The following is a 24,203-nucleotide window of genomic DNA, read 5'->3' on the forward strand; positions in this document are numbered from 1 at the left end:
AGAATAATAATAATAATAAGTAAATCAATTACAGTATATGTATATTAAATAGATTAAAAATCATGCAAAAACAGAAATAATATATATTTAAAAAGTGAGGTAGTGTTCATGGGTTCAATGTCCATTTAGGAATCGGATGGTAGAGGGGAAGAAGCTGTTCCTGAATCACTGAGTGTATGCCTTCAGGCTTCTGTACCTCCTACCTGACAGTAACACTGAGAAAAGGGCTTTCCCTGTGTGCTGGGGGTCCTTAATAATGGACACTGCCTTTCTGAGACACCACTCCTTGAAAATGTCCTGGGTACTTTGTAGACTAGTACCCAAGATGGAGCTGACTAAATTTACACCCTTTGCAGCTTCTTTCGGTCCTGTGCAGTAGCCCCTCCATACCAGACAGTGACGCAGCCTGTCAGAATGCTCTCCATGGTACACCTATAGATGTTTTTGAGTGTATTTGTTGACGTACAAAATCTTTTCAATCTCCTAATGAAGTATAGACCCTGTCTTGCCTTAAGCATCCTAATCAAATCTAGTTCTTTACACAAGTAGCTCCAAACAACCATCTCGTAGACATTCCATAAATTCCTTCCCTTAGAATCCAGCACCAACTCGATTTTCCCAATCTACCTGCATATTGAAATCCCCCATGACTATTGTAACATTGCCCTTTTGACATGCATTTTCCAACCCCCATTGCAGTTTGTACCCCATGTCATGGCCTCTGTTCAGAGGCCTATATACAACTCTCATCAGGGTACCTACTCACAAGGATTCTACATCTGATGATCCCATGCAACTTCTTTTTAAGGATTTGATTTCATTTTTTACCTGCAGTGCCACTCTATCCCTCTGGCCAGCTGCCTGTCCTCTTGATACGATGTGTTTCCTTGGATCTTAAGCTCCCTGCTGTGATTTTCTTTCAACCATGACTACAGTGCCAACAATGTCACACCTGTCAATCTCCAACTGCACTGCAAAGCCATCTAACTTCTATCATATAGTGCGTGTATTCAAATATAACACCTTCTGTCCTGTATTCACCATCCTTCTTTTCAATTTTGTCTCCAGGTTGCCTGAAATTCAATTCTTATCCCTTTCTAACTACTTTTATCATTGCCATCAGTGCTTTCTACAGGGGCATGATTGAGAGCATCCTGACTAGCTGCATCGCAGCCTGGTATGGGAACTGTACCTGCCTTAATGGCTTCCTTCACCAGGCAGTCCCCATCTTCCCTATATTTCCACAGTTTATGGACGTATCACCAGGTTCCTGAAGAAACACTGGATTACTACCATCCACAACATGTAAGGTAGCTCAAGTCACAGCTTCTGTGGACCAGAGATGACATGGCACTCAGGACAGCTGGTGTTTACAGGGTTCTCTGTGAATGTGGAGCAGCCTATATTGGCCAGACGGGATGCACAGCGGAAACCTGCATCTTGGAGCACAGGAGGTGTATCCATTTGGTTACCTGGAGGAATTGGTGGTAGCAGATCCTTGCTTTTGCAATAGCCATAGGATTGACATCGACGGCACAAACCTACTGTACCGCACCAGTGGCTTTGGGACCATCTGGTGAAGGAAACCATTGAGATAGAACGAGAGGAAAAGACTTTTAACAAAGACAGAGGTCTCGCTCTTATTAAGAACTGGAATTCAATTGTAAACAAGGTGGGAGAGCAGAAGCCCGACTGGATTAGGACTAACCAGTCAGGAGGGACAGACTACAGGGGTATAAATACCACTAGACTAGACATGCCCAGACATCATCCGCGATGAAGATGGCAGAGCTTGTCATCGAAACCGATACCTGTACCCAGGAAGAGTTTGTTTATTTGTTGGTTGATTGAGATGCAGTGCAGAGCAGAATAGGCCCTTCTGGCCCTTTGAGCAGTGCCACATAGCAATCTCCTAATTTAATCCCAGCTTAATCACGGGACAATTTACCATGACCAATTAACCTACCAATCGGTATGTCTTTGGACTGTGGGAGGAAACCGGAGCAATTGGATGAAACCCACATGGGCACATGGAGAACATACAAAGTCCTTACAGGCAGTGGTGGGAATTTAACCCCGGGTTGCCTGTACTGTAAAGCATGCTAACTACTACCTTGCCGCCCACTTACAAAATATATGTATTCCTTCCGAGGGTAATAAGTAACATGAAATATAGTCCAGCCATAGAAGTTAAACACTGAATTAGATCAAAGGAAAATAATATTTCCAAAAAGGCGGTAAATCATAAGGATCGCAGGGGTCTGCAGAGGGCTGTAGACTCAGCCAGCTCCACCATGGACACAACCCTCTCCACCAGAGGACATCTTCAAGAGGCAATGCCTCAAGAAGGTAACACCCTCACTATCTGAGACAGGCCCTCTTCTTGTTCCTATTATCAAGGAGGAGGTCAGGACACTGAAAGCCCCACTCAGCAATTCAGAAATATTTTCTTCCCCTTAACCATCATATTTCTGAAAGGTCCATGAACATAATTCCTTTATGTTGCACCATTTACTTACACTCCGTGGCCACTTTATTAGGTACCTCTTGTAAAGTAGCCACTGAATGTATGTTCCTGGTCTTCTGATGCTGTAGTCCAAGTTGTACATTCAGAGATTCTCTTCTACACACACACTTCTGTAACAAGTGTTTAAGTGTCTTCCTGTCAGCACGAGAGCCAGTCTGGCATTCTATTCTGTCCTCTCTCATTAACAAGGTATCTTCACCCGCTAGATGTTTTTTTTTTGCCCCATTCTCTGTAAACTCTAGAGACTGTTGTGTGTGAAAATCCCAGGGGAACAGATGTTTCTGAGATACTCAAACCACCCCGTCTGGCACCAACAATCATTCCACCATCAAAGTCACTTAGATCACATTTCTTCCCCATTGTGATGCTTGGTCTGAACAACAACTGAACCCTTTGAATGCTGAAATCTATTATTCAGCAAGTGATAACCAAGTACTTGGAAAATAATAATAAGGTTGAACTGAGTCAACATAGAAATTTGGAAAGGAAATCACATTTGACAAATCTATGTGTTTTTGAGACTGTAACCAGCAGAATGGAGAATGATTAAAGAGTGAATTTGGTCTAATTAGACTTCACTGAGATGCCACACAATGATACAGAGAATGCGGTTTTGAAGGTAGTATACTGGTCTGTATAGTAACGGACAGATTCAAAGAGGAGTAATAAGCAGGCCACTATCGTGTTGACTAACGGGTTGCTGCAGTAATCGGTCATTCACAGCCTCTCTGAAGAATTTTGTTGAGAAGATGAAGTGACAGACTGCACATCCAAGTTTGATGCTGTTACAAAGCCAAGAGGAAGTGTGGGATATGAGAAGGACGCAGAAATGCTTCAGGGGATTTAGCCAGGTTTGGTGAATGGGAAAAGACATGGGAATTAAATATAATTTGGAATATTGAGTCCGGTTTTGGTTGCACTTGCTATCAGATTGAGTTGTGGAGACATTTTGAGCAGGTTCAGACTTCTTTCATCAGAGCAAAGGGGAATGAGGGTGAACTGAGAGAGACGTGTATAATCATGAGGGTCATAGATATGGTCAACATGGTCCTTCTTCCATGGCTCCCAGACTTGGGGTATCAAAAACCATTCAGTATAGGTGGGAAGAAATGTAATGGGAATCTGCAGGCCAACTTTTTCACACAGAGGCTGGTGCATATGTGGAATGAGCTGCCAGAGGAAGTGGATGATTCAGGTGCATGAACAGCATTCAAAAGTGCTTGAACAGGTTTAGAGGGATATTAGCCAAAAATGGTCTATGGCTCCTGACGGCTCAGCAGCTGTGTCCTGCAGCCGCAGGGCTCCTGAGCAAGTTGCAGTTGCCTCTGGGCTGAACTGGCGACGTGGCTGTGGAGCCACCTTCAGGGACTCTGCACTTTGTGTTCTGGCTATCACTGGCTTACTTTTTATATTGCTTGCACGATTTGTTCTTTCTTCGCACATTAGGTTTTTTTTGTCTTTGCTGTGTCAGGTTTTTCTTGAATTCTATTGCATTCCTTTGCTTTGTGGAAGATGAATCTTGAGGTTGTATATGGAGTACACACAGTATTTTGATGATAAATATAGTTTGAACTTTGAAATGGGACTAGCATTGATGGGAATCTTGGTCAGCATGGACACCTGGTTCCGTGCTAAATGACCCCATGATATGTGGAAAAATGTGAGGCTGTCCACATTCCTAGAAAACGTAGAAGTGCTGAGCACATTCTAAATGACAGGAGACTGAAAGGTCTGGTGTTCAGGGGCAGGGTGGGGGGGGGGGATTGTGAATCCAGATATCCTTGTATACAACTCACTAAAAAATAACAACGAGATCCTGAATGCAGTTAGGAAGACAAGCATTCACTGCAAGTGGAGCTGAATATTGGAGATATCTTTCCCCAGCTATGTAACACCCTGGTGAAACATCTACAATATTGTGTGTAACTGTAGGAAGAGCAGGGTTGATTATAAGGGGAAGCTATATGATAGGGTATCTGTGCACATGAGGTGAGAGAAATTAAGATGGAAGAATGCATTTTTCTGCATAAATACCAGCTCTGGAGATATCAGATAGCATTGCAGTCACCGGACCTGTAATCCAGAAGCATGGACTGATAAATCACTGTTGGTGTTGGAAATCTAAAATTTTAAAAAATGTAGAACGCTGGAAATATTCAGCAGGTCAGGCCGCATCTGTTGGAGGAGAAACAGAGCTTCAGGACAAAGGGAATTTGCCAGAATTGGGAAGCAGACAAAAATTCTTGTTAAGCTGCAGGGTGGATGAGGGAGAGGGGGAGCCACTGACGGGGAAGAGCAGTGGTGAACTTGAGGAGAAGCTATACACAAGACCATCTGGTCAATGCATGGATGGGAGCAGTTGGAAAATGAGGACATGGCAGAAGAGCGTAGACAAAGGAATGTAGGAGAGCAAAACACAGAGTAGGAGGACATGCCTGGCAGATCAGGATGGGTGTGGTCCCCTCCCAGAGATAAAAAAGAGTACAATAACACATTGACTACAGAAAGCTGCAGTGTGCCCAGGTTCCACAATGTTGAAGTGTTGTATTGGGCACGTTAAGACAGTGCAGGAGCCCAGACCAGTAGGTCAGAGTGGCACTAGGATGGAGAATTAAAGCGGCAGGCAACGGGAAGCTTGGAGTAGTCCCACCATACTGAATGCATGGCTTCCACAAAGTAGTCAGCCGATCAGTGTTTGGTTTCTCCAGTGTAAAGGTCTTCTCTCCATAGTCATCCTTGTTTTATGCTATTAAAGATATCTACCCCACTCACCAGCTTCTCCTTCCCAGCTCTGAGGAAAGGTCTCCCATTTGAAGCCTTGATCTTAGTCTTTCTCCTCCCCAAAGTGGCTTGAGCTGTTGAGTAATTCCTGCATCTTCACTTCAACTGGCACTAATGATCCAGCGGCAAGACTCTAATCTCACCACAGCAGCCGTGGAATTTGCAATAATTTAATAATTAGGAATTTCAAAAAGAAGGGCTAGTCTTAGCAACAATAACCTCAAAACTACTGGATTATTGTAAAATCTATCTAGTTCGCTAATATTATTCAGGAAAGCAATTTGTCTTCCTGATCTGCAAATTCTCATTAACAATTAGCAGTTGTCATCACATGTGACAACACCATCATTATGTGCTATGTTGTATTGATATGGGTGATCATGGTCTTTCCATGACCATGAATGGCAAATTTTCCTACAGATGTGGTTTGCCATTGCCTTCTTCTGGACAATGTCTTTACAAGATGGGTGACCCCAACCATTATCAATACTCTTCAGAGATTGTCTGCCTGGTGTCAGTGGTCACATAACCAGGACTTGTGATCTGCACCAGCTGCTCCTGTGTTTTCTCATGACCCCAACAGGGGGCTAAGCCGGTGCTACACCTAGTCCAAGGGTGACCTGCAGGCCAGCAGAGGGAAGGAACACCTTACACCTCCTTTGGTAGAGAAGTATCTCCACCCGTCCGCCCAGCATGTAACATCAAAGCTATCAAAGTGCGGCTTACTCTTAAATGTCCCATGAAACATTCTAAGGGTAATGCAGTTCATGGGCCATCAATCTTACTGACAGATGTCCCAATTAGGAACTACCTAGCCCCAGCCCCAGACATTTTGTACTAAACAGAATGCTTCAGTTCTGTGAATTTATTTTAAGTTGGGTGACATTTCAGATCTCTACACCTATATATAGAAAATAATTCTGAAAACAGTTTCCTCGCATTTGCATAACACAAACTTTGCATTAACAAGTGTCCACAGCCTTATGGGTGCAGGACAAGGAAACTATCGGCGGGATCTTGGCTAACTATACTGAATAGTATACTATACTATACTATACTAACTATGGGGGACTCTACTGAATGATGCCTGGTGGAGCTCATTTACTTCTTATCTGTCCCTCCTGAGTTCTGCATCACCTATCAAGAAAAGGCCCCACACTCACATTGAAACTTTCAGGGTCAACAGAGTGGATGCAATGTGCATGTTTTCCCTTGGCCGAGGAGCCTTGCACCTGGGGCATAGTTTCAGAATAACAGGAAGGTAATTTAAGATTTAACTGAGAATTTTGCTTTATTCTGAGACACACTATTGTGGAAAGCTCCGCAGGCTCAGTCACTGACAGGCCTCAACAGGTTTCCAGATATTTGGGGAATTAAGGGAGAGTGCAAAGGTGCGATGAATGGAGCTAAGATGGAAGAACAGCCAAGGTCTTAAAGAAGGGTCAGAAATAAAAGCTAGCAGCTCTCTGAATTATCCGCTCTGGTTTCCTGAACCTGACACAATGATCAATGAATTATTGTCCCTCTTTAAATAACTCCTTTCACCAACTTCACCCGACCTTCCCAACACCTGGAAACTTCTTCGAAACTATCCCTTGCTCACAACATCTGTTTTTTTACAGGTTAACGTTTCATTCATCCCTACCTCCTTAAACATTAGAACCTTCAGCCTTAATATTCATCTCGAAGTTCGACAGCTTGTCACCTCTCCCCCTTCTTTCAAAAATAACAGATTTAATTGGGATTTGACCTAAGTTCTTCTGCAAAGTCTGTTTCTCCCTTGTAGATCGCTGCCTCTGCAGGTTGTATGTGAAATACCAAGGCCAGTAATCTCTATACTGTATTACTGAGTCTGTTCATCGTCTCATTGTGTTGAATTGCATTGTAGAGTGAGGAAGTGTGACTTTGCATTTCAGGGTAACACCTATCTACCATCATACTCCTTCGGTTGTGCTCCTCAGCCACAGGGAGAAAGACACAGAGAATTCCACTCTGCAATATTGGGATCTGGTGGCTTTTCCAGAGTACAACCAATATCCATTCCCTACTAAAGTATTTCCCATACAGGTCTACATCTCCCTTCCCAGTTCAACACAGAGTGTGTTTGATCCCCTTGTCATTGGAAGATACTTTATTTTGCAAAACCTTTACCAACCCTTGTTTTCACCACTTAATAAGTTGAATTGTTCTATGTAATTTTAGTAATCAGATTAAAGTTTTATCTTTTAAGATAAATATAGTTTTCCTTCTTGTAAACTATACATCCCATAGGCCAAGTTGCACTTCATCCTCAAACTGGCAGGCAAGTGATAGCCCCAGACAAACACATATGTTTCGAAAAGTAACCTGCTCCAAATGACAAGCCTCAACAAATACCTTGTATAAACTTTGTAATAACTTGTGCTGATCACTGCTCACTTAATACAGGTGAACTGCAAATACATATTAACAATTGACGGATAATGTAGGTAATAAAAAGTGTTGAATAATGTAAGTGATCATGACCATGTTTATTCTTGGCAAACTTTTCTACAGAAGTGGTTTGCCATTGCCTTCTTCTGGGCAGTGTCTTTACAAAAGGGATGATCCCAGTCATTATCAATACTCTTCAGAGATTGTCTGCCTGGCGTCAGTGGTCACATAACCAGGACTTGTGATCCCCAGCAGCTGCTCATACGACCATCCACCACCTGCTCCCATGACTTCATGTGACCCTGATCAAGGGGCTAAATTGGTGCTGCACCTTGCCCAAGGTCGACCTGCAAGCAAAATAGAGGGAAGGAGCAATTTACACTTCTTTTGGTAGAGAGACATATCTCAAATTCAAGTTTAATTATTGTTCAACCATACATGAATACAGTGTTCCTCTGGGGCCAAGGTGCTAAACATACACTGCACATTCAAGATGCAGTTATGCAAAAAAACACCCCCCTTACACCACATGGAAGTAAAAATGTTGTGGATGCTGGAGTTCTGAAAATGTTGGACATACCTGGCAAATCAGGCAGCATCTGTGGAAAGTGAAATAGTTAATGTTCTTCCAGGAGTACGAAGTAAAAGGAGTTTGGATTTAGAGAACGAGAGAAGAGAGGACATAACTAAAGGAAAAGTGGTTGATAGAGAAGAGATGAGCAGATTAAATTACAAATGATACAGAGTTTCAGGGAACTTGGTAAATTGGTTTATTATTGTCAGATGTATTGAAGCACAGTGAAATCCCTTACTTTTCATGTCACCTGTACAGATCATTCCATAACGTCAGTACAGCAAGGAAAGACAAAGGAAAAGCAAAGCAGAAGGCAGGCTGCAGTGTTACAAAGAAGGTTCACCAGATTGATTCCTGGGATGGCAGGACTTTCATATGAAGAAAGACTGGATCAACTAGGCTTATACTCACTGGAATTTAGAAGATTGGGGGGGATCTTATTGAAACGTATAAAATTCTAAAGGGATTGGACAGGCTAGATGCAGGAAGATTGTTTCTGATGTTGGGGAAGTCCAGAACGAGGGGTCACAGTTTAAGGATAAAGGGGAAGCCTTTTAGGACCGAGATGAGGAAAAACTTCTTCCCACAGAGAGTGATGAATCTGTGGAATTCTCTGCCACAGGAAACAGATGAGGCCAGTTCATTGGCTATATTTAAGAGGAAGTTAGATATGGCCCTTGTGGTTAAAGGGATCAGAGGGTATGGAGAGAAAGCAGGTACAGGGTTCTGAGTTGGATGATCAGCCATGATCATACTGAATGGCGGTGCAGGCTCGAAGGGCCGAATGGCCTACTCCTGCACCTATTTTCTATGTTTCTATATTACAGTTACGGAACAGTGCAGTGTCAGCAGACTGTCAGACCAACAGCTCAGCTTCTCATACAAGAAGTTTATTTGCTAGGCTTCTATATGTGGGACAGAAGCCGTCATTGAGCCTGGTGGTATGTGCTTTCTAGTTTTTATATTTTCAGGGGGGGGAGGCGAGAGAGTTGTAACCGAGCACATAAACGAAACAAGACACATCAAGAGGAGGTAAAAATTACAACGACAAGATCAGATAAAGTCTGAAAATAATGCAATAGTCAACACTGTTTCTCTGGAGGTGGGGGAGAATATAATAATTGACTAATGATCTTTCTCTGAAATACAGTCGGCAGCAGGCAATGTGGGGCTTCACTCTGCCTTGTGTTCAATAAGATCATGGCTGAGCAGCATTGCCTTCACTCACTGATCATGTATCTCTCAATTTCCTCAATGGCTGAGAGCCCAGCTTCAGATTTCACCTTTAGTGACCAAAATGAAATTGCTGAAGCAAGGAGTCGCCGCTGGAGGATGTGGAAGGCGGAAGCTGGCAGTGTTGATGAGCATCTCCATTTCAGGCTGAGATGCCCAACGTGCTAGAAGAGGAGGCGAGGAAGTGGAACTGAAGCTGTGCAAATCCCATTGAGAGCTTAGTGAGGATCCATACCGATTCTCATCCAAACAGCTTCTACTCTGAAGAAGTAAGCGCAGTCAAAGAAACAATTGTTCAATGTGTGAATGTTTAGCCTGGCAATGGAATGTTTTATTGCAGATATCTAGTACATGCCAAAGTTTGCTCAAGTGTAATTGAAGGATTGAATGTTGAATCCAGAATATTGAACCCAGAAGACCTTAGGTAAATGATTATTTGATGTTCCTTGACCTCACACCAAATACCATAGTAATTGTGTAGAAGGTGTTCCCTGGTTGGAGATTAATTGTATTTGTCTGTTACTTGGCAACCTATAAACTTTTGTCTAATTGGCCTGAATGCATATTGAATAGTTAATTCATAAAGTAATTGCACATTGTGTAATCATTATGTAACATCTCTGCCTCTGAGGGAAAGTAGTTGGATTAATGACACTGCCCTGAGGACCTAGTTCTGCCTTGGGAGTGAGATGATTGACTTCTGTAATATGTAGAATGAATGATTCCAAGAAGGGGAATGTTTCCTTCTTGATGTTTGATAACCTCAATTCTACCAGGGTCAAATACTGCTTAAGCAGACACCTACGGCCCACCATTGGAATTCAGCTCTATGGCTCATATTCCAACTACGATTTTTGGAACCAAGTGTGACTGACAAAACTAATCACACAGTGGCTTATTGATGAGAAAATGCAGTTTGACCTTCCATCACTGCAGATAATCAGTAGTAGACTGATTCGGCAGGTCTGGCTGGATTTTTCCGCCTGCTGTTGACAGGACATACCTAGGCAATTTTCCACATTGTCAGAAGATGCCTAGTTGTTAGTGTACCAGAATAAATTAACTGGAGGTGCAGACAGTTCTGAAGCAAAAGTTTTCAGAATTACAGCTGCTCATTACCTTTTCTGGATCCAGTGTGTCAGCCATTTGTTCATATCAGATGCAGTGAATCAAGCTGGCTGAAGCCCAGCTTCTGAGTTGGTTTGCACCTCAGGAGGGAGTGGGAGGAAACTGCTTAGCCCTCCAGAATGAAACTGGTTGGTCCTTGCTTGCTTGACTTCACTATCATGAAGTATGGGTCTGTTCTTGGAGCCTAGTCCTCCTGTCCTCTTGTCAGCTACTTAATTGTTCTTCACCATTCAGAACTGGGACGTGGAAAAACTGCAGAGCTTCCAACTGCTCTGTTGGTTGTGGGATTGTCTAATTCCGTCTGTCAAACACTTTTTTTTCTGCTCAACGTGAACATAGTTCTGTACTACAGCTTGGGTAAACTGACATCTCAGTTCAGGAGACACAAGAGGCAGCAGATGCTGGAATCTAGATCATAAAACCAAGCACTGGAGGAATTCAGTAGGTCAAATAACATCTGTAGGGGGAAGTGTGTGGTCAATGTTTTGGGTCGAGATACTTCAACAGAATCGCAATCAGGTTTATTATAACTGAAATGTGTCATGAAATGTAAAATATAAAAATTACTCTGTTAGAAAAATAAATGAATTCTGCAAAAGATCTTGGATTGATGATGGTGGGGAAGAAGCTGTTCCTTAAAAATTAAAATCAATGTTAAAATATCAAAGTATATACTGTCTGCCACTATATACGACCCTGAGATTCATTTTCTTACGGCATACTCAGTAATTCCAAGAAACATAGCAGAATCAATGACAGAGAGGTCAGACAAACAACCGATGACAGAGAGGACAGGCAAACAACCGATGACACAGCACAGACAAACAACCGATGACAGACAGGACAGGCAAACAACCGATGACAGACAGGACAGGCAAACAACCGATGACACAGTACAGACAGGACAGGCAAACAACCGATGACAGACAGCACAGACAAACAACTGATGACAGACAGGACAGGCAAACAACCGATGACAGACAGGACAGGCAAACAACCGACGACAGACAGGACAGGCAAACAACCGATGACAGACAGGACAGGCAAACAACCGATGACACAGTACAGACAGGACAGGCAAACAACCGATGACAGACAGCACAGACAAACAACCGATGACAGACAGGACAGACAAATAACCGATGACAGACAGGACAGGCAAACAACCGATGACAGACAGGACAGGCAAACAACCGATGACAGACAGGACAGGCAAACAACCGACGACAGACAGGACAGGCAAACAACCGATGACACAGTACAGAAAGGACAGGCAAACAACCGATGACAGACAGCACAGACAAACAACCGATGACAGACAGGACAGACAAACAACCGATGACAGACAGGACAGGCAAACAACCGATGACAGACAGGACAGGCAAACAACCGAAGACAGACAGGACAGGCAAACAACCGATGACACAGTACAGACAGGACAGGCAAACAACCGATGACAGACAGCACAGACAAACAACCGATGACAGACAGGACAGGCAAACAACCGATGACAGACAGCACAGACAAACAACCAACGACAGACAGGACAGGCAAACAACCGACGACAGACAGGACAGGCAAACAACCGATGACAGACAGGACAGACAAACAACCGATGACAGACAGGACAGACAAACAACCGATGACAGACAGCACAGACAAACAACCGATGACAGACAGGACAGACAAACAACCGATGACAGACAGCACAGACAAACTACCAATGACAGACAGGACAGGCAAACAACCGATGACAGACAGGGCAGACAAACAACCGATGACAGACAGCACAGACAAACTACCGATGACAGACAGCACAGACAAACAACTGATGACAGACAGCACAGACAAACAACTGATGTGCAGAGGAAAACAAACCATTGTGCAAATGCAAAAAAAAAAATGCGATTCTGTGGACGCAAGAAAGAAACTTGAATGGTAGTTTGCCTCCCAGGTGCCAGGGTCCGGGATGTTTCAGACTGTGTCCAAGATATCCTGTGGTGGGAGGGACAACAGCCAGAGGTTGTGGTACATATTGGTACCAATGACATAGGTAGGAAAAGGGAAGAGGTCCTGAAAAAAGACTACAGGGAGTTAGGAAGGAATTTGAGAAGCAGGACCACAAAGGTAGTAATCTTGGGATTACTGCCTGGGCCATGTGACAGTGAGAATAGGAATAGAATGAGGTGGAGGATAAATGCGTGGCTGAAGGATTGGAGCAGGGGGCAGGGATTCATATTTCTGGATCACTGGGACCTCTTTTGGGGCAGGTGTGACCTGTACAAAAAGGAAAGGTTGCACTTGAATCTTAGGGGGACCAACATCCTGGTGGGGAGGTTTGATAAGGCTACTGGGGAGAGTTTTAACTAGAATTGTTGGGGTTTGGAACCAAACTGAAGAGACTGGGGAAGAGGAGGTTGGCTCACAAATAGAGAAAGCTTGGAGACAGTGTGTGAGGGAGGATAGGCAGGTGATAGAGAAGGGATGTGCTCAGACTGAAGGTTTGAGATGTGTCTATTTTAACACAAGGAGTGTTGTGCACAAAGCGGATGAGCTTAGAGCGTGGATCAGCACTTGGAGCTATGATGTTGTGGCCATTACAGAGACCTGGATGGCTCAGGGACAGGAATGGTTACTTCAGGTGCCAGGTTTTAGATGTTTCGGAAAGGACAGGGAGGGAGGGAGGCAAAAGAGGTGGGAACGTGGCACTGTTGATAAGAGGTAGTGTCACAGATGCAGAAAAGGTGGACACCATGGAGGGATTGTCTATGGAGTCTCTGTGGGTGTAGATTAGGAACAGGAAGGGGTCAATAACTTTACTGGGTGTTCTTTATAGGCTACCCAATAGTAACAGGGATATTGAGGAGCAGATAGCGAAACAGATCCTAGAGAGGCGTAATAATAAGTGTTGTCATGATGGGAGATTTTAATTTCCCAGATATCGATTGGCATCTCCCTAGAGCAAGGGGTTTAGATGGGGTGGAGTTTGTTAGGTGTGTTCAGGAAGGTTTCTTGACACAATATGTAGATAAGCCTAGAGGAGAAGCTGTACTTGATTTGGTATTGGGAAATGAACCTGGTCAGGTATCAGATCTCTCAGTGGGAGAGCATTTTGCAGATAGTGATCACAATTCTATCTCCTTTACAATAGCATTGGAGAGAGATAGGAACAGTCAAGTTAGAAAAATGTTTAATTTAAGTAAGGGGAATTATGAAGCTATCAGACAGGAACTTGGAAGCTTAAATTGGAAACAGATGTTCTCAGGGAAAAGTATGGACGAAATGTGGCAAATGTTCAGGGGATATTTGTGTGGAATTCTTCTCAGGTACGTTCCAATGAGACAGGGAAGTTACGGTAGGGTACAGGAACGGTGGTGTACAAAGGCTGTAATAAATCTAGTCAAGAGGAAAAGAAAAGCTTACAAAAGGTTCAGAGAGCTAGGTAATGTTAGAGATCTAGAAGAGTATAAAGCTAACTGGATGGAGCTTAAGAAAGAAATTGGGAGAGCCAGAAGGGGCCATGAGAAGGCCTTGACAGGATTAAGGAAAACCCTAAGGCATTCTACAAGAATGTGAAGAGCAAGAGGATAGGACGTGAGAGAATAGGACCAATCAAGTGTGACAGCAGAAAAAGTGTGTATGGAACCGGAGGAGATAGCAGAGGTACTAAATGAGTACTTTGCTTCAGTGTGCACTATGGAAAAGGATCTTGATGATAGTAGTGATGACTTGCAGCAGACTAAAGAGCCTGAGCATGTAGATTTTAAGAAAGAGGAAATGCTGGAGCTTTTGGAAAGCATCAAGTTGGATAAGTCACCAGGACCAGATGAGATGTACCCCAGGCTACTGTGAGAGGCAAGGGACGAGATTGCTGAGCCTCTGGCAATGATCTTTGCATCATCAATGGGGACGGGAGAGGTTCCAGAGGATTGGAGGATTGTGGATGTTGTTCCTTTATTCAAGAATGGGAGTAGAGATAGCCCAGGAAATTATAGACCAGTGAGTCTTACTTCAGTGGTTGCTAAGTTGATGGAGAAGACCCTGAGAGGCAGGATTTATGGACATTTGGAGAGGTATAATATGATTAGGAATAGTCAGCATTGCTTTGTCAAGGGCAGGTCGTGCCTTATGAGCTTGATAGAATTTTCTGAGGATGTGACTAGACCCAGTGAAGAAGGAAGAACAGTAGATGTAGTGTATATGGATTTCAGCAAGGCATTTGATAAGGTACCCCATGCAAGGCTTATTGAGAAAGCAAAGGGGCATGGGATCCAAGGTACATTGCTTTGTGGATCCAGAACTGGCTTGCCCGCAGAAGGCAAAGAGTGGTTGTAGATGGGTCATATTCTGCATGGAGATCAGTGACCACTGGTATGCCTCAGGGATCTGTTCTGGGACCCTTACCCTTCGTGATTTTTTATAAATGACCTGGATGAGGAAGTGGAGTGACGGGTTAGTAAGTTTGCTGATGACACAAAGGTTGGGGGGTGTTGTGGATAGTGTGGAAGGCTGTCAGAGGTTACAGTGGGACATCGATAGATGCAAAACTGGGCTGAGAAGTGGCAGATGGAGTTCAACACAGAAAAGTGTTAAGTGGTTCATTTTGGTAGGTCAAATATGATGGCAGAATATAGTATTAATGGTAAGACTCTTGGCAGTGTGGAGGATCAGAGGGATCTTAGGTTCTAAGTCCATAGGACGTTCAAAGCTGTTGCACAAGTTGACTCTGTGGTTAAGAAGGCGTATGGTGTATTGGCCTTCATCAACCCTGAGATTAAGTTTAGGAGCAGAGATATACAGGATCCTGGTCAGAACCCACTTGGAGTACTGTGCTCAGTTCTGGTCGCCTCACTACAGGAAGGATGTGGAAGCCATAGAAAGGGTGAAGAGGAGATTTACAAGGATGTTGCCTGGATTGGGGAGCATGCCTTATGAGAATAGGTTGAGTGAACTTGGCCTTTTCTCCTTGGAGCAATGGAGGATGAGAGGTGACCTGACAGAGGTGTATAAGATGATGAGAGGCTTTTCCCAGGGCTGAAGTGGCTGCCACAAGAGGACGAAGGTTTAAAGGTGCTGGGGAGTAGGTACAGAGATGTCAGGGATAAGTTTTTTACTGAGAGAGTGGTGAATGCGTGGAATGGGCTGCCGGCAAAGGTGGTGGAGGCTGATTTGATAGGGTATTTTAAGAGACTTTTGGATAGGTACATGGAGCTTAGAAAAATAGAGGGCTATGGGTAAGCCTAGTAATTTCTAAGGTAGGGACATGTTCGGCACAACTTTGTGGGCCGAAGGGCCTGTATTATGCTGTAGGTTTTCTATGTTTCTATGTAAAAAACAAATAAGCAATAAATATTGAGAACTTGAGATGTAGAGTTCTTGAAAGTGAATCCACAGGTTGTGGGAACAGTTCAGTGATGGGTTAAGTGAAGTTGTGATGTTATCCTCACTGGTTGAAGAGCCAGGTGGTTGAGGGGTAATAACTGTGCTGAATCTGGTGATGTGGGACCTGATGCTCTTGCACCTTCTTTCTGATGGTGGTAGTGAGAAGGGGTCATGGCCTGGATGGTGGGGGTCCTTGATGATGAATGCTGCTGCTTTCCCGTGAAAGTGCTTTGTGTTGATATGGTCAATGGTTTGGAGGGCTTTACCCGTGCTGGACTGGACTGTAGGATTTTCTGTTGAAGGGCATTGGTGTTTCCATACCAGGCTGTGTTGCAACCAGTCAATATACTCTCCAGCACACATCTGTACAATCTTGTCAAAGTTTTAGATGTCATGTCAAATCTTTGCAAACTTCTAAGGAAATAGAGGCACTGCCATGCTTTCTCTGTAATTGCACTTACATGCTGGGCCCAGGATAGGTCGTCTGAAATGATATCACAGAGGAATTTAAAGTTGCTGACCCTCTCTCATCTCCTGTATCTCCTCCCAATGAGAAGGAGGCATGACTCAGTCAGAGAGGGTCCTTGGAGGAGACAGCTAGTTTAAGGAGGTGAAATGAAGGGGTCATGAAAGACCTGGCAGGTGAAAGTTGGACACTGGTGAGAAGAGGTGACAGGTAGAAGGAGCAGCAGAGACTGGGAGGTGACTGGTGCTGGCGGCATATGACAGAATCTGAAAGAAAAACAGAGCTGGGAACCAAGGATGATCACCTGTGCTGACAACAATGGCAGAATGGAGGACACGTCCTCATGTTGGAGATTACAATGGAGCAGCTTGAAAATATAAGGGCAGTATTGTTTCCAAGTACAGTGCTCCTATTACTTGAGTCGATTTCTCTGCACTTGCCCCTCCACCCAAGCTGGGCGGAAGGAGAGACTGTTTCTGAGTGTGTGGGTAGATGGGAGTGTGTGTCAGCCTGTCTCCGACGGTGAGGTGACCTGCGAGTGTGTGAGGCTGTGAGTTTCTCTCCGAGCTCCCTGACTAACGTGCTGAAAGTGTTCTGGCAAGTGTCACACCACGCAGTTGTTTTTGACACCACTTCCTGTCAGCCTCCAGGGACGATGACGTGTGGAGACCTCTGGTTCCCCTTGCCATACAATGCCTCCCTTTTGAAGTGAAACCATTGTCCTGACTCCGAGGCCAAAGTCAGACAAATGGGCCCTCCGCCCTTTCTCTGAGTCATAATCCTGTTCCCCTCACCTAGAGACCTGGACCATTATAAGTGTGCAGTCCTAATGCTCATGTACCTGCATCAACTACGCAGCCCCTTTTACACAGCAGATAAAAACACCACTGTTTCTCTATAATTATGAAATGATTACCTTGTCTTTGGGATGCCTGGCCAGTGCATGTTAGAAGCTTTCCAACTGATAACTTCATATTTTCCTTTATCCTTAACCTTAACAGTTTATATTTCTAAGAACCACTGCAGACAGAGTATTGGAATGAAACTATTGTGTTTCCTTTCTGAGCAATCCCATGCAGCTGTCAGTTGTTAACCCTTGAAAAGCTTTCCCCAGCATTTAAAACAAACAGGCTAAAAGCCTAACATGGGCAAAACGAAGCAGTTTTGTCAAGTCATCACCCCTACATTCCACCCCCAATAAATTGACATTTTGGGACGAAAAGATTGATCAAGAATATGAAACATTGACTATTCTTTTCTTCCAGCCGATGCTGCTTGACTTGTTGAGTTCTTCTAACGGATTGCTGCAATAAATGAATTTATTTCCTCAAGGATCATTAATATCAAACACGGACTTAGTCTCATTCTTTGATCTATGGATTGTAAACACACAACTACATTTGTTTCGTCATTTGCTACGACTTGTCCCATTTCCAGAAAGGAAAAATGCACTTATGATTCAACATTGGCAAAACAGCAATTCTATCCACACTTACAACACAGAAAAGTACAGCACATGGAAAGGTCCTTAAGCCGACCATATACAGTATATTCCAGAATCAGAATCAGACTTTAATCGCCAAGTACCTATGCACATACAAGGAATTTACTTCCGGCAGATGTTGTCTCTCTGCTCATAACAATAATAATGATAAATATAAATGAAAATATAGATTATACATACAGGTAGTGCAATCCAAGTAATAGTTAGCTGACAGTTAACTGTTCAGCAATGTGACCGCAGTAGGGAAAAAACTTCTCCAGTGCCTATTAAACTAATCCTATCTGCCTGCACGTATCCTGCATTTCTCCATTCCCTGCCTGTTCATGTGTCTGTCTAAATGCTTTGCTATCATATCTGCTTTCACCACGTCCCCTAGAAGTGCTGTCCGGGCAGCTGCTGCCCTCTGTGGAAAAACCTTGCCTCGTAAGTGTCCTTTAAACTTTCCACCCCTCACCTTCAACCACAGCCTTCTAGTATTTGACATTTCCATCCTAGGAAAAAGTCTCGATCTACTTTATCAATGCCTCGCATCATTTTATATACTTCTATCAGGATGCTCTCGGCTTCAGGCATTTGAGAGAAAACAATCCAAATCTATCCAACCTCTGCTTATAACTAGTGCCCTTCAATCTGGGTAGCATCCTAGTGAACTTCTGCAGCCGCTCCAAAGCCTCCCTCATATCCTTTCCACAGTGTGGTGATCAGAACTGTAGACAATACTCCAAATGCGACTTAACGAGAGCTGCAACACGACTTCCAAGTTGATCAACTCAATGCCCTGGCTGATGACAGGAAGGCTTCTTCTTATGCCTCCTTCATGACTTGACCCACTTCTGTTGTCAGCGAGTCCGATGTCGCTCACTGTACTTGGACTCATAAAACGCAGCAGCTAGCACTTAATGGTGAGTTGTCCTTCTCTTCATTGGCACACTTCATCCTATTCCAACCTCCTCCTTTCCCATTATCGTACTCCTCATTCTGTCATCAAATAGTGTTTTGGACAGAGGCAAGATCTGGTGCAGGCACAGATCTATGTCTCTCTAGCCTTTATCGGGAGGAAATGCTCATATCAACTGTTTAGGTACAGGGCAGGAGTATTGGATCAGCCTGACTTGAATTACCTAGAGCTAGTACAGGCTGATGGGCCGAATAGAAGTGCTGCAACTCTTCTGCATTCTCTATCCTCCATCTGAGACTAGAAACTCTTATTCTTTGCTTCTGACAAAATAAAATATTCCTCCTTCCAAAACATGTACTTCCCTCATACTGAGTCCATTTCACATGTTCTAGAATCGCGTTTGATCTGATGTTAAACAAAGTTCCCTTTTCTGTCTATTGCCAAGACCACTTCAGCCTGCATCCATAACATTGTCTGTCTTCTCTGACTTTATCCCCACTGACACCAGATCACTATTGTGGCATGTTTGTCCTCACCTGCAGTCACCCATACCCTCAAGGACATATGCCTTTCACCCCAAAGCGGACCAAATCATAGTTCCCAAATGCAGATTGGTAATTCTAATTATAATTTTACTCCATATTCCAAGGAATCCTGAATTCCCTTCCACATTCTCAGGTTTCTACATGCTTTTTCCCCTTGTCTCTGCCTAGAGTGTTTCTCCTGTGGCAACACACACAAAATGCTGGAGGAACTCAGCAGGTCAGGCAGCATCTGTGGAAATGGATGAACAGCCGATGTTTTGGGCCGACCCTTCATCAGGACTGCAGAGAAAAGGGGGAAGATGCTGGAGTAAGAGGGCGGGCGAGGGGAAGGAGGACAAGCTAGGTGGCCGGTGGAAATGAATGAACAGTTGAAGTTTCAGGCTGAGACCCTTCTTCAGCATCTGAAGAGTCCTCCAGCGTTTTGTGTGCATGGCTCCAAAGCTTTCATTTCTCTTCTTTGCAGACCTCCCAGTTTTGTCCCATTCTCCCTTCACCCCACTGCCCCTAGCTTCCTATCACCGGTCTTCACCCAACTCCCACCTCTGGTTCCACCCACCCACAAGCCCCCACCTTCCTACCCAGCTCCCCCTCCCCTTCTCCAATTCTAGTTCCATCCACCGCTTGTCTCAAGTAGTTCCCATTGTCCATCACCTTTACTTATCGGACTCCATCATTGGAGCAGTCCTTTGTGTTCCTGCTTAACTTTCCTACCTGCCTCCACGCTCCCAACCCCCAGCTCGCTCCATTTGCCTCAATTGTTCTTGTCTACTTCCATTATCACCATCTCCCAACACTACCCTGTTCCTCTCCCTTCCCTGTCATCTTTTACCCTTCCTCAGTCCAGCCATAACCTGGGGTTTCCGTCCCACCACTCGCCTTCCCCTCTTTATACTGGCCGTCTCCCCTCTCCGCTCTCAATCCTAGTCACAGGGTTCCTGCCCCACCGACACTTCAGAGGGTGGTGTATGTGTGGAACGAGCTGCCAGCAGAAGTGGTTCCATTGTAACAGAAGTGTCGATAGGTGCGTGGATGGAAGGGGTACGGAGAGATATGGTACGGATACAAGAAGATGGGACGAGCCGGAAGATCAGATCAACATGGACTAGATGGGCCTTAGAGCCTGACTCTGTTCTGCAAGACTCAGTAACTCCTTTCCGTCACAAGTTGCTGCTCAGCCTGCTGAGTTCCCGATAGTTGGGCGTTCCAGGTTCCAGCATCCTGTGTTTGCTTGCCCCCTCTCGCCTCTGTCTCTCACTTCCACCCTTCCTGCTCTCCTGGTTGACTCCATCTGCCTCAACCTAAGTCAGGACGGACATAGGGCTTGTCCAGGCTGACCAAGTGCCCGCCCAAATTAGTCCCATTTGCCCACGTGTGGCCCGTATCCCTCCAAAGCTGCCTTCCCCATACACTTATACGTCGTCAGTAGACCCATTTTCTGCAGGACTTATCTCACCCCTCGGCCTATCTTCAGTCCTCATTCCACTCTCAATCCTGATACAGGAGTTTCTCGCAGATAGTTCCTCCTTCCCCCTCCCCCCCACCCACCCCACGCCGCCTCTCGCTGCCCGGCCGACTATGTTGCCCCAGCAGTTGTTACCCCATTCTCTCATTGTCTACATGAACGCAGCCCTCTTTCTAACAGCCTCTTCCCTGGGTTCTGCCCCCCACCGGCCCCTTACCCAGTGCCCGCTGCACAGACCGTCCTGCTCGGATATCGTAACCCTTAACACTCGCCCCCTGATACGTCACACACCGATCGTCCAATTAGAAACCCCGCCTTCTCAGCGCTGTCTCTTCGAATTCAGCAGCTGTAGCAGGAATAGGCCGCTTTCATTCGCGCTAGGAATACTGGGACGGCGTCTGTTCCATATCTTTCGGAGCGCAGTGAAAGGCGGGTGAGAAGAGAATAGGAGGTTTGTGAGGGAAACAGAATATCCAGGAAGAGAAGTCGGAGAAAACAGGAAAGAAAGAGCTCTGGAAGCATCAAGCGAGCAGTTTGACCTGCGAGGGTGATTGGGTGAAGTGGTGCTGCTAGGAGATTTAACGATAATATTTGATCTTGCACGTCTATTCAGAGCCGACCCGCGACGTTAAAGTTACGGTGTATTCAAGGAAAGTTGAGGGCGTCAACGGGAGAATCAACGGGTAAGCGAAAGTGAAGAGAGAAAAGGAAACAATATCTTATGGTGGAGAAAGGTCAAAAGTCGACCGTGGATCTCCGCTGTGAAATGACCACTGGTCAGGGGCGCAGATCACCGGCGAAGGAAGGCGAGATTACAGAACTGGAGCCGGGGGTAGAGGATCTGACACCCAACCGAGACAGAGGGGTGCTGAAGGTAACGTGCACTGCACTTCAATTTGTCCTCCAACAGACGCACAAACACATATTTGGACTGTTGGTAAATGTTTGACCCCCACTTAAATGATAACATTTAGTAATCGGACCGAGCTCACCCACAAAATACATACTTTTCTCGTAATAGAACATGAGTTTGCGAAGACGGTCTCTCATTCGCCCGGGAAATTTCCATGAATGTAGCACTGATATTTCTCCCCCAAATGTTTATACCGTTTGGTATTTTGCGCGCTTCGGTACATTGGGAAAGCATTTGTGCAGAATTCCCTGTACAGTACTTGACTGGTCATGTGTTTACGTTGTACATAATTTACATGTTAACTTACAGGAGTCTTCACGTCAAAATGCGGATAAAATGGAATTCTCGCAACGCGTTTTAAATGATAATTTTCAGATGAATTGATAGGCGTCCCTGTTTAGTTCTGTGTGGGTCACCCACACGCGAAGATCCCGTCACTAACCATCGCCGCGAACTTGCACCGTGTTGTTGTTTTTGCAGCGTAACACGTGCATGTTGGTCGGCTAACTCTATCGCCAGCTACCACCGGTGTTTGGAACCGTCTCCGGAGCGCTTTCGTTCATTTTCCGGCGAGCCCTCTGCCGCCGCTCCCACTCAGTGGCTGCTCTCTGCCCGACTTCAGAAGAGACCGGACCAGAGGTCAGGTCTCGTCAGTGGAGACTCTGCAATAAGCTCTTCAAACGCACCACAACGAATAAAAGTTTCAGTTTAAGGTTGCTTGACAACTGCCCTCACAGAGGCACCTGGGCACACATTCTGACTTTAAATCTTGTTGCTGGATTTGCTCTCAGGAGGCGACAATGATTTTAAATCAGAAAGGCATATGACGCTCGCGGATAAACCGCCATTCTCTGTCGGGATCAAGCTCAGACTGCCTCACTCGTACAAGTCATTTTAATCAGTTTGAACCGCAGGCACGGCGGATTGCCGCAGGGCCAGAGATCATTCCGGCGAGGGTGTGATTGCCGACGTTCCTAGAGCAGGGCGAAGCTCAGTCAGTCCAGTAGCACCAGTTACTGGTGTTATCCCCGAAAGATTCTCCGTGGCCGGGTCGTCACTGCAGCCGCTCTTGCTTCTTGTAACTATAGGCATCCGTTAGTCTCGGGAGACCATGGATTTGCACCTTGGAAAGTTTCCGGGGCGCAGGCCAGGGTTGTATGGGAGACCGGCAGTTGTCCAAGGGAAGGGCAAGGGCCGATACAGCTTGGCACCGGTGTTGTCGCAGAGCAATGTGTGGTTAAGTGCCTTGCTCAAGGACACAACTCATCGCCTTAGCTGCGGCTCGAACTAGCGACCTTCCGACTAACGCCTTAACCACTTGGCCATTCTTGTAACTGGATCACAGTTATTGCCGCCGACTTACAGGGGTCCACAGACCCCCTCGGTTAATGGTAGGAGACGATGGCATACAAAGGCTGGGATGATGTTCAGTTTGTTGTTTTGCAGTACAGTGCCAGACATAAGATTACCATAAATGACAAAATAAATAGTACCAAAAAAAATAAGGTGGTGTGCATGGACCATTCGAAAATCTGCTGGTGGGGGGTAAGGAGCCTCTGAGTGTGGTTCTTCAGGCTCCTGTACCTTCTCCCTGGTGGGAGTAGCCAGCAAGGAGCATGATCCATGCTCATTGGTGATGGATGCCATCTTATTGAGGCACCGCCTCTTGACAATGGCTGTCTCTGTGATGGAGCTGGCTGTATCTATAATCCCCTGCGTCCTCTTGCGATCCTGGGCAGTGGATATGCCGCACCGGGCTGTGATGCAACCAGTCAGGTACTGTCCGCCATATCAATATCTATAGGAATTTGCAAGAGCGTTTGGTGAAGTATCAAATCTCCTCCAACTCCTCATGAAGTAAAGCTCCTGGCAAACTTCCTTGGCGTTCTGTCAACGTGTTTGCACCAGATAGGTCCTCCGTGATGCTGATGTCCGGGAGCCTTTCTGCAGCTGACTCCCTGCTGTGGGTCCTATAACACTGGTACCGTGAAAGAAAACAGATTGGAACCCAGTACCCTGCCAGGGCAGACCAAATAAATCTGTTCAGTATGGCATCTGGCTTGTGAGGTACTGCGTTTGTCAATGCAGGGTTACGTGCCCCAACCAGGTGGACACTTTGGTTCCCAGCTTCTGATTGGGCTGTCCCTTAGGATGTCATTCGAACTTAGTGCTTGACCTTTTTATCCGGGCCAACAGCTGAAAGAAGTTTCCCTTACAGTATGTCACAGCCTGATCTAGCTGAGGATGTCCCAAAGCACATTACATGCCGTACAGGATTGCAGTCACTCGTGGGAATCCTGTTTGTTAACTGCGCATGAGGATCAGAATCTTTCTACGGTCACATTTCCGAATGGTCCATGAACCCTACCTCATTATTC

The 24,203-nt window shown here is 45.2% G+C and overlaps 1 protein-coding gene and 1 long non-coding RNA gene across 2 annotated transcripts in view; one reads left to right on the forward strand and one right to left on the reverse strand.

The window, feature by feature from the left end:
* Positions 1 to 7,805: 7,805 nt before the first annotated feature.
* Positions 7,806 to 19,974, reverse strand: LOC140731961 (uncharacterized). The gene is made up of 2 exons (XR_012099953.1): positions 18,188 to 19,974; positions 7,806 to 8,067 (listed from the first exon to the last, which is right to left on the reverse strand). It is a non-coding gene; the product is annotated as an uncharacterized lncRNA (long non-coding RNA).
* A 1,267-nt stretch (positions 19,975 to 21,241) lies between these two features.
* The window catches only part of LOC140731960 (peptidyl-prolyl cis-trans isomerase FKBP5-like), a 266,947-nt gene continuing 263,985 nt past the window's right edge, over positions 21,242 to 24,203 (forward strand). Inside the window, exon 1 of the mRNA XM_073053970.1 lies at positions 21,242 to 21,786. Within this exon, the coding sequence (XP_072910071.1) occupies positions 21,634 to 21,786 (153 nt within the window). The 5' untranslated portion in view covers positions 21,242 to 21,633. The remainder of the gene's footprint in view (positions 21,787 to 24,203) is intronic.

Source organism: Hemitrygon akajei, chromosome 8 (assembly GCF_048418815.1).
Source record: "Hemitrygon akajei chromosome 8, sHemAka1.3, whole genome shotgun sequence".
NCBI lineage: Eukaryota > Metazoa > Chordata > Chondrichthyes > Myliobatiformes > Dasyatidae > Hemitrygon > Hemitrygon akajei.